This window comes from Amphibalanus amphitrite, unplaced genomic scaffold (genome assembly GCF_019059575.1).
Source record: "Amphibalanus amphitrite isolate SeventyFive unplaced genomic scaffold, NRLGWU_Aamphi_draft 000016F_arrow, whole genome shotgun sequence".
In the NCBI taxonomy this organism is placed as follows: domain Eukaryota; kingdom Metazoa; phylum Arthropoda; class Thecostraca; order Balanomorpha; family Balanidae; genus Amphibalanus; species Amphibalanus amphitrite.
Genome location: NW_024881512.1, coordinates 1377233 through 1393595, shown reverse-complemented (window position 1 = coordinate 1393595; position 16363 = coordinate 1377233). Strand labels below are relative to the sequence as shown.

Here is a 16363-nt window from a genome sequence, read left to right as displayed (position 1 = left end):
CATGTAAACTTTTTATAGGTGTGTAATCATGACCTAATTGACTGAGGTGCTTGCTGTTACTGTTAAAATTTGTGCCATAGGTGCTTGAAATGATTATATTCATTGAAAAGAAGGGAGTCATGATTGCCATGTTAATATTCATGCAATTTGAATTGTTCTCAAAATAGTGTAATCAATCATGCTTATTATAGCCATAGACTAAGACAATAACTAGATTGCTATTTTTGACGGGCCGGGCCGGGCTGGGCTTGGAATATTTGCCAAGAGCGGGCTACGGGCTGGGCCGGGCTCTGAACCCATGGGCCCGGGCCGGGCTGGGCTGGGGATTTTGGGGCCCGTGGCGAACACTGGTGGGGAGGAGTGATGAGCGAGCGCTGTCCCAGCGGTCCCATGAGGGACGGCTGGGGAGCGGGAGGTGGTCACGCGGCGTGGCCATTCGCTGAATCACGTCACGCTGAACCTAGTGGCCTAGATGATTCATAATAAAAAAATTGTTTCCGAACACACATAGAGCAAAAGAACAAGTGAGACTGAAAGTGTGTCATGCAAACCACAACAAAATGATGTCACATATTTCGGAAAATAACCATCCATGGCGAACTTGTTATGTAAGTGAATTGGCATGAATCTTGAAAATGAATCTTGTATCATTCACAAGCACTGCTTAGCGTGACAATCGGGCCATACATTCACCCATTTTACATCTGAAAAAGATGAAAAATGACTGACCACTTCTATCTTTAATTAAACCCAATTAAATGAGGCATTTCGCTCCGGCCAATGTATCAGTTTTAGCACCAGATCGAGATGTGATCTTTATGTTGGGTTTCATGCCGAAAATCCACGAGGCATTAAAACATCGCATGCTCATTCAATGTACCATTTTGTTCTTTTACAGCCGTGGACGAACCAAGCGAACGGTAAGATCTAATGTGTAGTATTTTTTTCTGTCACTTCTACGTGTTTCTCTCTATGTGACCTAATTCTTCTCTTTTCTAGCGCCCCAGCTCTCGGGCAGGTAAAGACTTTTCTTGCTTGAAGCAGTTGGATGAATGAACCATGTTTATTCGACCAAATTAGTTAGTACCTGCCCTCTTGCCGAAGTCCCATTGAAACCCCTGTTTGACCCCCAAAATTCATTGCAAGTTCATAAGGACACGTTTTCAGTTCCTCTGACATCATGGAGCTCTGAGCCAAGTGATGACAGGTGAGCTAAGCATTATTCCAAAGTTACCACATAAAAGTATGTATTTTTGTATGGTGGGAATACAAAAATACAGCTAATGAAACAAGATAAATATACAGGAAAAAATATACAGCTAATAGGTACAGTAGGCAAAAGAGAACAAGCTCAATTGGTATTGTCTGAACCTGCCCTGGGCCTACACGCTTCTTTACTTTCCACTTTCATACTTCATCTATCGCTACTAACGCCCTATTGTCTCTGTATTTCTCTTCGCCTTGTGCATGCATATGTGATGCATCCTGTCGATTATATTATTTTACTTCATCTTACTTTTTTCAAAACAACACCAATGTCAAATATCCTTCCTTTCTTTCCACACTGAACAATGCCTGAACAATGCTGATCATAGATAACATGAATCTATGCTATCTATGTTATCATAGATTCATGTTATCTATGTGCTGATCTATCCCACGCCTGAGCAAACCTCCTCTTCCTCCTCAAACAGCTGCCACATGATTTGCTAATTTCTGAGTAAGCTCCCGCTGATTTCAGTCTGGTTTCTGGCAAGCGATTTGATCGGTCATTTGTGCCTGACGCCTGTTCTGTGGGGCTGCATTGTTGCACAATATCTGGGAGCGCCCTCACTTTCCGAGCTGTGGAGTGGTGCCAGCGTGTCGAGGGCGGGGGCGGCGGCGGTGGCGGCGGGAGCCAGCCACCCCAGCACCCCCTTGGCCGGCCCGCCCGGTGGCACCGCCCCGCGCCGGTCACCACAGACTGGCGTTGTGGGCTGCCCCGCTCCCCGCAGATTCAGCCGAGACGACAGGGACAGGGCCCGCAGGCCGAGGGCCGCTGTCTCACAGGGCCCACGTGTTTGACCTCCACTGTCCCGCCGCGGGACGTCATTAGGGACACAGCGCTCTGATTCAGAGACACACTCAGGGTCCAAACACGCCCGGCGCGCGCCCGGCAGGTCCTTCGCCAGGTCACCATGCCGTCATCCACGTCTCAAATCTCAATTCGACATCGCGGGTCGAGCAAACAATGACAGCTGTTTCACTGGCGCTCTCCACTGCCTGACGACAGACAGCGCTGAGTGGGTGATGATCCCACCTCCCGGGAATCTGCCGACGCATCCCACTGTCGGCCAGCCCGGTCACCGTCTGAGACCTCAGGGCTGACCTGTCCCGGTGACCGGGACGGCGGCTCGGTGTCCGGCTGAGGTCACCTGCCGCCCGATCGCCTGAGTCAGGTGAGGGCTGGCAGGGCCGCCGAGCCGGCGCTGCCACCGCCGCTGCCGGCGCTGCCAGCTATACTTAGCCCCGGTGGCGCCTGTTTGCCGGCCCTCGCGCGCCACTACGGTCACGTGACTGTGCCCCGGGGCGGCGGCGGTGACAGGCGATACCGAGCGGTCGGTTCCGACCGGGCTGGCGGCCATAACTCACACGGAGATTGTCATACCTCCACCGTATATCTCCTCCCATACACTCCCAGACCTGTGCTTCGAGTGGCCTGCAACTGCACTAATCTTGCGCATCAACAAGCACCAGTCTGCAATCCGTCTGCAGTGGTGCGCTCCATCACACAGCAGACCCCTGGTGACATCACCCGGTGACGTCACGGGGGTGTTCCATGCGCCGGCTGACGGACGGACAGACAGACGGACGGACGGCGCGTCCAAAGGTCGGCCGATGTCGCCGGAGGGAGCTGTGCCAACCAGGACACGGCTGAGACGGGACAGGGCCAGCCAGGACCACTGCTTTGTCAGCCCGGCGCCCCACCAACACGGTGGAGGCGGGGAGGCATGAGCCGGAGCGGAGCGCTACAGACTCCCAAACTCACAACGAAGGAATGATCATAAGAGTCAGCTCCTTTATATAATGTGCGCTTTGTAAAAGGTTGTGATGGACTTTAGTAGCCTGCAGCGTGTTGCCGCAGCTGAATGAAGTTTGATTGAAGACCTACGAGGAATGTTTTGATCAAAGCAAGATTGGGACAAAAATGAAGCCACCCCTAGATGATGTTTTCTCAGGAATTCCAAATTACTATAACCTGCGTAAACCTGATATTTCTGGCCGTTATGGAGCAGGAAGCCGCCGCCTGCAGCCAGGAAGCTGCCTGGCACCGGCGCCTGATAGCGGCCCTGTTGGCACGGGGAGGCCCAGCCAGCGGCCCGTATTTATCACTGGTGACGCCAGAAGTGCGCTCTGTCGCCGCCCTCCGTCCGCGGGCCACCACCGCCGGCGATATGGACTCTGCGGGGCGACACCGGTGGTCCCGCCCGTCCCCACCCGCGGCAGTCCCCGGGCCTCCAGTTGTGCTGTTTTGTTCTGCTGTTGATGCTGAACCAGTGACCTTCATGCTGGCAGAGACTCTGGAACATTAGCTGGTACTTTATAAATACTCACTGGGTGGGCGGCCAACGAGTGAAATACGTATCCGTTTTCCGGGCCGGGGTGCGGCGGGAGGCACAGCGGAGGTCCGGAGCGGAGGCCGGTCCCAGTGCCCGGCGGGATCTGGTGTCGATCGAAGCGGTTCGAACTGACCTCGGCTGGTGGTGCAGCTCGGTATAGAGGGTAGTCCCACGCGCTCGGAGGGCGGACGCACGCCGGCCGCGGCCGAGCCGCCATGGCCGGGCGGAGTCAGACCAAGTGAGTGCTGCGCGTGAGGCTCCGAACCACTCAGCACACGTATACCTGCGCCAGAGCGCAACATATGTGGATAGATTATGGGAAGCGAAGGGATGTTTGAATTGCAATCAGTCATAATTGATGGGCGATTTCAGGCTCGCTGCAAGTGTTGACCATCGTAATGAGGTTAGGTTGACGCTGGCAGGAGTGCAGCCTCGCGTTCTTCAGCCAAACTTATCAGAAGTTGTGCGATTAGTCATCGCTATCACGAAGAAACAGCGACGCAGACCGTGAAAGTTTGGTGCTACGAATTGTACAAAAGCTACAAATTCATGCCCTTAAGTACCTCAACACGTTCTCCTACGCAGGCCGTCATATCCTTAGTGTCTTAGTTATATTTGCATGTTCAAAACGTGGCAATGCTTAGATTGCTACTAGTTTCCACTGCTAAAGAAGTAAGAACTATATCTTTTCTGTCCATCTGCATGTGTATCTCTCTCTCTCTCTCTCACTCTCTCTCTCTCTCTCTCTCTCTCTCTCTCTCTCTCTCTCTCTCTCTCTCTCTCTCTCTCTCTCTCTCTCTCTCTCTCTCCCTCTCTCTCTTTCTTTCTTTCTTTCTTTCTTTCTTTCTTTCTTTCTTCTTTTTCGTGGCTTACTTGGTAAGTCAAAAACTACCTGATCATTTTCATGTCATTTTTTCGCTTCTTTAGCTCACTCTAGACATCAATGACAATGCGCATTTGAAACATAACCATTTTGTTGTTTTTCATTGTTTTCCTCTATTTTGTTCTACTTTGCATAATTATAGCAAATATCTTTGTTACTTGCGACCAAAGTCATTAGTCAATAGTCTAGCCTTGATCTAGTCCATTCTTGTTAGCCTCACTTCGATAAACTGTATCAAATTGCCGGATTAAAGCAGATTGACTGCACTGTTCGCGATCATTGCTGCCAACTGCCGGTACCGTCTGGTGACTTTACGTGCCCTGACGTTCCGCGCCACAGCCAAATCGACGGCATCGCGCCCACCTTCGCCAAGAAGCCCGGCATCAAACAGGAGGACGATGGCAAGCGCCTGCTGTTCGAGTGCCGGGTACTGGCTGACCCGCGACCCTCCATCACCTGGTACCGGGACGGAGTACAGGTGCAGAACTCCCCCCGGCACAAGGTGAGTGACACAGCGACCGCAGGGGGAGGGGAGGGTAGGGGGGTACCGGGACGAGTACAGGTGCAGACCCCCCCCCCCCCGGCACAAGGTGAGTGACACAGCGACCGCCTTAGGATAATTATGAACCATTTAGTTACATAAACGTTTCATTTAGTTTTGTTTCATATCTAGCAGAAGCAGTTTCATACACTTCCAAGTCACGATAAAACCCTACGTTTTTGTTTCCTCACAAAAGCAACAGTGGTTGGACGGCTGTTGGGTTATTCCCAGCGTCCCATTCATCTGCCTCTGTTTAATTATGATTAAGTGCAGTCGCTGCTACCAGGAGAGACACGAATGAACCAGGATGATGGGTGGAGGACGTGTAAATTTAGCCCGCTGTGTTATGATACCGCCGGGTCCCGTGCCGTGGCCGGCGGCACCGCTTTGCTTACATGTGGGATTTCCGCGAACAGTTCACGTGTCCCGGGGACACTGCTCAGGGCTCAACTATCCGGCTCCGGCAGACACTGCTCACCGCCCAGAGTTAGACCCAGGAGCCTCCCGTAGAGGCACTTATCAAGGCGCAGGTCCCGCAGTGTTTCAGACAATCGGCGCTCCAATGCGATGCGATCCAACCCGTCAAACTCAAAGCTGTTTGTTTGGAATGCGACGGTATCCATGAGGAAGCCTATGAGGGAACCTAAAAATCAATTCAATCTTCTTCAAGCCGTGTCTCCCGCCTACAAGCCTACCGATAGGAATGATAAAGCTAATTTACGCCCAATGTGCAACAGATGTTCCGTGAATTTGAGAATCAACGAACATGCTTTACTAAAGCACATATTCTAGGACATGCTCACTAGAGAGCATTGCTGACCACAGAATCTCCACGAAGCTGACAAGTGTGTCACCGCCCTTTCGGCTCGAGACCTGGCAGAGGGCCAGCTGGCACCAAATTCGGAGGTGACATCATGTGTGATTAAGGACGGACATTCATTTGACGCTCTCATCGCGACATTCTGCCAAATATATAAATGGCGGACACTTCCACGTGGACAATAGAATGATGAACACTATGAAATACGCACAAAAAGCAACTCAATCGGCCACAGCAAACTTTAAAGAAAACTTGATAACTAATGGAAACAGAATAAGATAATGTCAACAAAACCATGATTGCAGCCAAGTGATGTTTGTATTTTTCCTAATTGCTTGCCAGGCACATGAAGCTGTCTGTTTTCCCCAGTGTCTGAGTCAAGCGGCCAGCTCAGAGCTATGGCGCGCCCGCCCCCCCCCCCCCGGGGCCGGTGATCCGTCATGAGGCTCATCAGAGCACTGTCATCAGGAGCCGGCAAAAAATGAGCCGGAGGAATTCGGTCGTGAAAATAGAGCGTGCACCTTTGGAGCGATATGTGTTTGTTTGCGGCCTTTGGAGGCCCGTTCGCTCGTCTTCTGGGGCCGCCAAGGACAGTGACAGTGCTGAGTGCTAGAGCAGGCGGGCTATTTTGAACGGAATTCACAGGATCTTACTCATTTTACAGCGACGCAAAGTGAAAATCACTGAGTGAATTCTTCTCTGAGATTGTACAATACACATTCGTTTGAAATCAGATCCAATGGCTATCAGTATCCAGTGATATTCATGATTTTACACTACTGCTATCGCATCATATGAAAATAAGCGCTCGTGTCATCGCATTCCGAACAGCGTAATCACCTTGTCTTACTACCGTTTTTTTTTGCAGATGGTGGTTGAGAAAGACGGGAACGCCTACTTTGCGATGTTGGAGATTCTGCAGGTGACGGTTGAGGACGCTGGGAAATACCGCGTCACCGCCAAAAACGAGCTCGGAGAGAGCAACGCCACCATCAGTCTCAACTTCGACAGTAAGTCCAGAGGGGAGCCATCCGGCGGGATGAGACAATAAGATTTGATCTAAACATGGTGATGCAAACTTTTTTCACAATTATCATAAAATTGAAATGTTGACACTGATTAATGACACTCGACGCACGTAAGACGGATAATTTATAAATCGATTCCATCTAGCGAGTGCGCCAAAGATCACACAAGCTAGGCTCTGAAACAACGATAATTCAGCAACTCATGCTTTTGGAAATGAATACCTATTGAAAAGTTCAAGTCAAATTAGACTTCTTCATACACAGCGTAACGCTCGGTAGTTACGTTGGCATGCATATAAATCGCACTGAATAAATATGATATGACATGAATACTGCGCCACCAATACGTTTCGGCGGCCCACGGGCTGCTGACGTCGTGTGGGTGTCCAGCGTCGCTGTGTGTCTCCGCCCGCTGACGCCCTGCTGACGCTGCGGCCCCGCCGCGCCGCAGGTGATGACGCGCCGGTACCCGAGGACGGGGTGCGGCCCACGTTCACCGAGCGGCCCATCATCCGACAGTCGGACGACGGCTCCACCATCACCTTCGAGTGCCGCATGGTCGGCGATCCCATGCCCAAAGTCAAATGGTGAGTTCCCTGACCCCAAACCCAACGGCAACTGGTGAATGGCGACCCCACGCCCAAAGTTTGATGAATGGGGAACCTGAACCCACCGTCGAATGGTGAGCTACCTACCCCAAATCCACAATTATATAAATGGTGGGTGTAACGCTACCGCCGGCGACCCCGAAACCACCGTCACATGGTTTCGATTTATGAGACCAACATGGTGTTCGTTCAAAGATTCTCATTCCTGATTTTAAGCTATATCGTCGTTAGGCTAATGCCGTCCTAGTTATGTAAACCCGGGTGGTGTTTCTCCAGAGTCTTACGTAACCAGTAGATGAGTCAACTGACGAACGCTTTTAGCAATCTCAGCTGAGCAGTGGCATCACAAGTAAACTGCTTTTATTCCGCCCATTTACCTACTGTCTGAACGATATGTGCAGCACCACTGATCAGCTTCTCTTTTTCAGGTATCACGGGAAATCTCATATAAAGGAGAGTAGTAGGTACAACATGTCCATTGTCCAGGACACCAAACTGTATTATCTAGTGAAACTTGTAATTAACAAAGTGGAATCAAGCGACGGAGGCGAGTACACAGCGATAGCGAAGAACAAGATTGGAGAGGGCAAAGCGACCATCAACCTCAATTTTGAGGGAGGTGGAAAACCGAAGTAAGTAAAGATGTTACCATAATGCTCAATGCTCAGAAATAAAATGAAAATGTAGGCGCTACAAACGATTCCATTTCATCCTCAAGAATGATTGCTTCCCCAACAATCAAAACATAACTTGACCTGTCGACACGTGTCATACTTTGTAAATGGTCACCATCCATTAATTTGAAAACATTTAGCTGCGCATTCTCTCAAGGCAGACTTCCCTTCCAAATCCAATGTGCCGTATTCAGTCTCTCGCAATCGACCGTATTCAAAATCCCCCGTGTCCAGCCTCCCATGGTTCCTACGCCGGCCGCTAACCGCCCCTCCCCTCCCAGAATTCCCGACGGGAAGGCGCCGCGCTTCCCGAAGAAGCCATCCATCCGCCAGGAGGGCGACAACCTGCTGATGACCTGCGTGCTGGAGGCGCACCCGATGCCCGACATCACGTGGTACCACGGCAACAGCATCATCACCCAGTCGCAGCGCGTCAGCATCTCCAGCCAGGTGGGTCGCAGGAGGGGAGGACAGGGTCTTATGGGGAGACACAGACTCGATTGAAGCCAAGTTCGTGCATAGATAGTAGATACTCACAGCTGGTGTGGCTCTATTGAACTGAGGATATGGCGTAAAGCAGAGCTATATCTGACCTTGAGCCGCTTCCTTCCGCAGGAGACGGGCAAGGACACGTACCTGCTGACGCTGACGATCTCGAACCCCACCAAAGAGGACGGTGGTAACTACAGGTGCAACGCCTGTAACCAGTTCGGAGAGAGCAACGCCAACATCGCACTTAACTTCCAAGGTCAGAAAATAAAGCGACGTTGGGCTGGTTGTAAAAACTATCAAATGATGATAAATCGTTGCTGGTAAACGACCATTAGTTCCTTGTTTCACACCAATTTATTGTTGCATGCTGCGACCGAACTACAGGCATCGGTATAACGGATAAAAAACAGCAGCTATTTCCTCAAAAACTCATTCAATTGACAAGGAATTCCAATGACGAAGTACAAGAGCTGTTCATTACCGCACCGGGCTGCTGCGGCCGCCCTCCGCCCGTTCACCTGATCTCAGCCGCCGAGTAGCCCGGCCGGCCGAGCCGCCCACCGCCCTCGGCTCAGCCGCCGCCCCTCGGCAGCCCGGTCAGCCGAGCCGCCCAGCGCCCTCGGCTCAGCCGCCGCCCGTCGGCCGCCGCGCCGGTGGCACGCGGACGGCCGGCTGGCCGTGGCACGGAGCCAGAGGAACTCGTACTGCCGTGCCAGCGGTGTCGGCCCGATCTATGTACGAGCCTGGCCGGCGCGGCGGTGGGCGGCGGCCGGCGGTGGGCGGTAGCAGAGCGGGCGGTGGGCGGGTTATTGCAGGGCGGTGCACGCTGGGCCGGCGGACCGGAAAAGCGCTAGAAATACCCGCAAGAGTGACTTTCCACACTTTATACAAAATATGTATCATTCGATCCCAAATTGATCAAAGCATACGATTCTGATGCTATTTTTGCCCTAAGGTCGAAATTGAGGTGGTCAGTTGTCACCAAACACAAGACTATTTAGACCCGCTAGTGGCCACCACATTCGCCGATTTTAATGCCAATCTTTAGTTGATATTTATTAGTTGACCAGTTGTCGTTTTGAACGCAATTTTCTGTCAGACTAGTTCAGGGCACTGTTGTTCACTGTACCAACAACATTCTTACATATTGCATCGCTTTTCTGCAAGATAAGCTAGCTTTTTGCGAGCAGCTGCAAGACCTAAATAAAAATCATATCTAAATTTTTAAATAGACTTTTATAAAAACGTTATTTCGAGCGGCTAAGAATGAACATCTGATACTAGCCTGTGATTACTCATCTTTCGTTTCATATAGGTGCTTTGCTGCTTTTCCCTGCTACTTTTCGAGATATGCGCCAGTCAACCACATGCTGTAGGGACAATTGTCACCTCGCCGCTCTACTGACGGCCCGGCGCTCTTTAAAGCGCTGAAATTTATGAAAAACGAATGTTTATAATCTGAATAAAATATATATCCCTGAGCTCAGAATTGATCACCGCACACAATGCTGTCAAAATTTTTGGGCCAAAGTCAATAATTAAGTCATTATGAACCCCCAAACACAGGTCAGTGATAATCAACAACAAGTTGCTCTTTAGTTAGACTTTTTGAGAAATGTTATTTCGAGCCGCTAAAGATGAGCATGTCATGCAAACAACTAGTCAATTGTCTGCCATGCCCTATTGACGATTATTGCCTATTACTGCTACTTTTCGAGATATCGTCTGCTTAGTCACCTGATATAGCTGCTGTGCCACCCTACCGCGGTATAGGGTGGCATAGCAGCTATTTCAGGTGACTAAGCAGACGATATCTCGAAAAGTAGCTGTAGTAGGCAATAATCGTCAATAGGGCATGGCAGACAATTGACTAGTTGTTTGCATGACATGCTCATCTTTAGCGGCTCGAAATAACATTTCTCAAAAAGTCTAACTAAAGAGCAACTTGTTGTTGATTATCACTGACCTGTGTTTGGGGGTTCATAATGACTTAATTATTGACTTTGGCCCAAAAATTTTGACAGCATTGTGTGCGTTGATCAATTCTGAGCTCAGGGACATATATTTTATTCAGATTATAAACATTCGTTTTTCATCAATTTCAGCGCTTTAAAGAGCGCCGGGCCGTCAGTAGAGCGGCGAGGTGACAATTGTCCCTACAGCATGTGGTTGACTGACGCATATCTCGAAAAGTAGCAGGGAAAAGCAGCAAAGCACCTATATGAAACGAAAGATGAGTAATCAGAGGCTAGTATAAGATGTTCATTTTTAGCCGCTCGAAATAACGTTTTTATAAAAGTCTATTTAAAAATTAAGATATGATTTTTATTTAGGTCTTGCAGCTGCTTGCAAAAAGCTAGCTTATCTTGCAGAAAAGCGATGCAATATGTAAGAATGTTGTTGGTACAGTGAACAACAGTGCCCTGAACTAGTCTGACAGAAAATTGCGTTCAAAACGACAATTGGTCAACTAATAAATATCAACTAAAGATTGGCATTAAAATCGGCAAATGTGGTGGCCACTAGCGGGTCTAAATAGTCTTGTGTTTGGTGACAACTGACCACCTCGATTTCGACCTTAGGGCAAAAATGGCATCAGAATCGTATGCTTTGATCAATTTGGGATCGAATGATACATATTTTGTTCATATTGTGGAAAGTCACTCTTGGGGGTATTTCTAGCGCTTTTCCGGTCCGCCGGCCCAGCGTGCGGTGGGTGGCAGCGGTAGCAACGGTGCAGGGCGGCGTGGAAGCTCTCAAAGTCCGATCTAAGGACGAAGGAGACTGATCAGTGGACGATGGCCATTCGAGGAAGAGGCCAGTCAATGGCGTCACAATGAGCCTATGAAGGCGACCAGTGACCGACGGACGGGTGGGAGGACGCCCCCGGCCGCTGCTGGTGGGACGGCCCTGGTGGGAGGACGGCCCGTGGGGAAAGCCCGGTGGTGGGGCGGTCTGGCGGTCAGAGCATATCGATAGCCCGAGGTCAGCGCTGTCCTCGCAGCCCGTCAGGTCTGAACGGAGCGGCCGGTCGCCGAGATGCCTCTGGCCCGGTGCCGGGCAGCCGTTACAAACGAGCAGTGTTAGACAGCGACAACAGGGCCGGACCAGGCGACAATTGGTTGGCACAACAGGACGGGAGGATGAGAACTGAGAGAGGAAAGTGTGGGATGCAAAAGTACTGAATTGTAAACAAGAGATTATTTTCTATAGTCGATCATGCATTGCTTAGATAATTGTTCCAGGGTGTAAGGTAAGGTTAAACCCTAGAAAGGTCCACAACAATTTTTTGTTCAACGGCAAGCGTTCTAAATAAAGGTTTGAACTAATGACAAAATATCCAATCCGAATGAGTATAGCCCACAGGGATCTTGGACAGCCCGATGCTGATCACAGCAATGCTGAAGGGTAATCCCAGAGCTCTCAAATTTTTCAAAAGCTCTTTTAACGTTTTCAGTTCTCCCATCTCGAAAATCGCGACTGCGCCTATGAGCAGCATCATTCTCACGATGAGACGCAGACACTGACCTGACCGCTGACCTACCCTGGCCTTTACCTCAGCTGGTGAGGAGAGGCCGCGCGGTCGGGCAGCAGACGGTGACCTGACCTGACCTAACCTCCCCCGTCCTCAGCTGGCGAGGAGAAGCCGCGCGGTCGGGGGCCGCAGTTCACCGAGAAACCCAAGATCCTGCCGAACGAGGACGGCACGCTCATCACCATGAAGTGCCGCGTCAAGTCGACCCCGCCGCCGGAGATCACGTGGTACAAGGAGACGGAGCTGGTGCAGAGCTCATCGCGTCTCTCCACTACCATCAACAAGGTCTCCGAGAACGAGTACGAGGTCCTCCTCCTGCTGAAGGTGGGTGCACACTGCACGGAAGGACGGGCTCCGGCGTAGGGTAAAGCAGCGAGTGGCGTGTAGACCGCGGCAGATACACTACGCCGTAGTGCATTGTCTAGACGCGTAGTACAGTGCTGCGGGGCGTGAAGTAAAGAACTAGTTCGGTGATTTAGTTGTCTGCAGGGCGTAAACTAGTACATTTGTACATCATAAATAGACAGCGCTGTCCCTTACCGACAAGTTACTATGCTCAAGAGCATCTCGCATCGACATTTACAATAGTTTTAATTAAATCTGCTCGCTTATTTCCAGTGTTTAATCGTAGAAAAACAAACTATGACATCATAAAGATGAGGGTACTGCGTCCAGCCTGTACATATACCAAAATCGCTTCATAAATCATCATTGCCTGAACAAAGCTCACTGGAAATAAGCGATCAGCTGAAACACCATCTCCGTGTCCGCTTGCACGACCACCGTCAGTCTCACACTTGCCGTCTTAGCGTGTATCACACTGTCCTAGCGCGTGTCACTAGCTCCGTGTGGTGTGTAGTCCGCCGCAACCCGCCCGGTGCCCTCTCCCCCGCGGCCCGGTCCGCTGACCGTCCGGCGCCCGGCGCGACCCGCCACAGGAGCCGGCGGCCGCCGACAGCGGCAAGTACCGCTGCCACGCAAAGAACGAGTTCGGCGAAACCAACGCCAACCTGTCGCTGAACATCGAGCCGGAGCCGGAGCCGGAGCCGCCGGCCGGCCAGCCGCCCTCGTTTGTCGGCCCGCCGGCCATACGCTCCGAGTCCGAGCGCGTCATCCTGATGGAGGTGCGCGTCCGCTCCGAGACGGCCATCACCGTCAGCTGGACGCAGGCGGGCCGCGCGGTGCGCGAGACGGCCCGCCACCAGCTGACGCAGAAGGAGCAGAAGCACATCCACACACTCCACCTGAGGATACGGGTAGGCGGCGACCGGCCGGCGCACCACAACACCGGCCGCCAAAGGAACTTTCTTCTTCGGTGGTGTGATGAGAAGACCTGATTTCCTGATACCAGCAGCAGCAGCTGTGGTGGCGTGCATTTTTTTTTTTTTTTTTGTTCGTTTGTTTTCTTTATAGCTGTAGTTAAACATTGTTTTCCCCATGACCCAACGTTTGTGTGATGCGAGTTCGAAGCTATTTTTGCGTTTCATTTTTGATATTTCATATTTTGACATTTTATTTTTCTCTCTTTCTGGCTCTCTGTTTCCTTTGCAGTTCACCTCATCTAAATATAAAATGTTTATTCTTTCGTGATGAGAAGTGTAATGATTATGATCATTAATTGATTTTTACTCTGCCAACTTATATGAATAAAATAATATTTAGAAGTACACAAATTGTAAGACAATATCGCAAACCCGTTCATCGGTCATTTCGTCTCCCAATTCACTGGCGCTCTTCGAGTTTCAATGATTTACACCTGTTCTCTCGCAGGACCCCCAGCCAGAAGATGCTGGAATGTACAAGTGCAATATCAAAAACGAGTTCGGCGAAATCAACGCCAACCTAACTCTCAACATCGAAGGTGAGACAGTATCATATTAGTTACAGACTACGCAGCTAGCCTGTCGTAGCGCCAATACCTATCTTTCTTGTCTTCACTGGACTATAGCGCGGTGGTTTTAAGTTCTCTGACACTCGGCTGGTGGTCGTCCCCGTGGCCTACCGTCTAGCCCCTCTGCCATCCTCCAAGTTGTGGCCGTTTTTTCCTCCTATCCGTGCTAACCTCTTTGACCAACCGTCTGACTCGTGCGATCCCCCGAGAGGCCGAGATCACTTTGTAGCCTCCCGTCTGACATCGTGCTCCTCTCGGTACAGTGGTGCCGGAGGTGCGCCAGCAGCCGCGCGTGCAGATCGTCCACCGACGCCGCACCGTCATCATCGAGGCCCGCATCGCCTGCGTCAACCAGCCCGACATCAACTGGATCCACGAGAAACACTCGGTGGTGCGCGACTCCCGCCGATCGGTCAAGGTCGAGAACGTCGCCCAGGTCAGTGACGAGCGGCAAAGACACCATGACCATCCTCAGCCGAAATAATTCATGTACCCTGCCACTTCAACCGATATACCATCCACGTGTCTTGACATGCTTTCTAGATTCTGTTTGTAGAATCTAGATTGCATAGCTTTCTAAGATGCAAGGTACCTAAAACAAATAACGGATACATATCAGCATCATTTCACAGCGCTCTCAATGTATTCCCTCTACTTGTTTATTTTTAACATGGATACCGTGTTTCCCCAGGGCGAATATGCGGTAAAACTGGAGATCGAGAACGCCGCCGACAGTGACAAGGGAGAGTATCAGCTGATCGCCAAAAACGCCAAGGGCGAGGTCAAGTCCAAGACGGTGAAGGTCACGCAGCTCTTCGAGGAAGAGGAAGAAGAGGCGGAAGAGGAAGTCTCCGAGGTGTCTGAGGTGTCGAAGAAGGTCAAAAAGCCTAAGAAGGAGAAGAAAGAAGAAAAGGCTGTTGAACAGGTCGAGGAGAGTGTCGAGGTTGAGGAGGAGGTGTCTGAAGTGTCGGAGGTCGCCGAGCGACGGATGAGCAGGGTGCAAAAGATGGAGGCGAAGATGGATCAGCAGGTGGTGGAAGAGGAGGCGTCAGAAGTCTCCGAGGTCTCCGAAATTTCCGAGAAAAAGGTGACCAAGGTAAAGAGAAAGAAGTCGGAGCAGGTCGAAGTTCCTGACTCCAAGGACAAGCCAAAGAAGGCCATAGAGCAGGTAGAAGAGACGAAGACGGTTGTTGCTAATGACAAGGCTGAGGAGGTGGTAGAAACTTCGGACGTATCCGAAGTATCCGAGAAACCAGCCAAAGATAAGACCGACAAGCCTGACAAGCCCAAGGTCACCAAGAAAAAGGTCTCAAAGACAACGAAGCCGAAGCCCAAGGGAGACAAACCTGAGTTCGCAACGTTCCTGGAATCCGCCTCTGTAGAGGAGGGAAAGGGCGCAGATTTCAACTGCAAGCTCACAAAGGACGACATGAAGGTGGAAATCACATGGTACAAGTAAGTTTTAAGCAATGCTGACGTGAAATATTTATGTGAAAAAACAAAGCTCTTGACATGGTCTTAGTTAATAAGCACGTAATACACAGCGTAAATCGTTTCATTCAAGCAGAGCACATCGTTTTTCGCGACTTGCGGTCAAAGTAATAAAAGTGACGTTTTTGCCATCGAAATAGGAACCTCAGCCGGTAACACAACCGGCACCAATCAACAACGGTAACCAATTTAATGGTATTTGCAAACTCCAACTGGCGGCCCTGCTGGCCGATTGGTGCATATTCTCCCTCACTTCCCCTCTTCTCCTCCAGAGACGGCGTGGAGCTCGACGAGACCAGGGACGTCTTTATGAGTTTCGACGGCCAGAACATCATGCTGTCCATCTCTCGGATCAAGCTGGACGCGTCTGGCACCTACAAGGTGGTGGCCAAGAATCAGTTCGGCTCGTCAGAGTGTTCCGCGCAGCTGACCGTCAACGGTAAGCCCGAACATTAACATTACCATAATAAGTTACAGTCAAGAGGTAGGTACATTAGGCGGTCATAACAGATCAGGGATGAATGTGCTCGGAGTAACTTGAAGCATTTAGTAGCGCGCGTAGCGCGAAGATCAATATAAGTTTCCTAAAGGCGGAACTCAAGATTGTCTCTTCAAAACACATTTGAATTGTTAAAAATACGTATCAAGCGTTTAAGCGAACGACGCAGAAGCCAACTTGAAGTTGAACATCCGTGACAGACCATTGTGTGAATTTGACGAATTTCCATTCGTCTGCTTTCAGAAAAAGTGGTCATCGAGAAGCTGGTAAGCAAACCTTGCACATTGATATTAGCTTAGTCG

At 50.5% G+C, this 16363-nt stretch overlaps 1 protein-coding gene and 1 long non-coding RNA gene across 56 annotated transcripts in view; one reads left to right on the top strand and one right to left on the bottom strand.

The window, feature by feature from the left end:
• Positions 1 to 16363, bottom strand: part of LOC122386587 — a 162178-nt gene that overhangs the window by 40778 nt on the left and 105037 nt on the right. The gene's annotated exons all lie outside the window — the stretch shown is intronic.
• LOC122386338 (twitchin-like) overlaps positions 1 to 16363 on the top strand; it is a 133114-nt gene that overhangs the window by 12493 nt on the left and 104258 nt on the right. For 39 of the 50 annotated variants that reach the window (XR_006257385.1, XM_043375453.1, XM_043375836.1 and 36 more), the window contains exons 3-16: positions 899 to 920; positions 4822 to 4984; positions 6712 to 6853; positions 7323 to 7458; positions 7908 to 8111; positions 8435 to 8603; positions 8769 to 8901; positions 12278 to 12504; positions 13119 to 13436; positions 13951 to 14041; positions 14335 to 14507; positions 14763 to 15526; positions 15835 to 16001; positions 16305 to 16327. Coding sequence is in view for 49 of the 50 variants with exons in the window: in XM_043375453.1 (XP_043231388.1) it covers positions 899 to 920; positions 4822 to 4984; positions 6712 to 6853; positions 7323 to 7458; positions 7908 to 8111; positions 8435 to 8603; positions 8769 to 8901; positions 12278 to 12504; positions 13119 to 13436; positions 13951 to 14041; positions 14335 to 14507; positions 14763 to 15526; positions 15835 to 16001; positions 16305 to 16327 (2732 nt within the window). In the remaining variant the exon portion in view is untranslated. Of the gene's footprint in view, positions 1 to 898; positions 921 to 999; positions 1019 to 4821; positions 4985 to 6711; positions 6854 to 7322; positions 7459 to 7907; positions 8112 to 8434; positions 8604 to 8768; positions 8902 to 12277; positions 12505 to 13118; positions 13437 to 13950; positions 14042 to 14334; positions 14508 to 14762; positions 15527 to 15834; positions 16002 to 16304; positions 16328 to 16363 lie in introns of all 50 variants that reach the window. The other 11 variants (XM_043375653.1, XM_043375843.1, XM_043375821.1 and 8 more) reach the window with 3 other exon arrangements.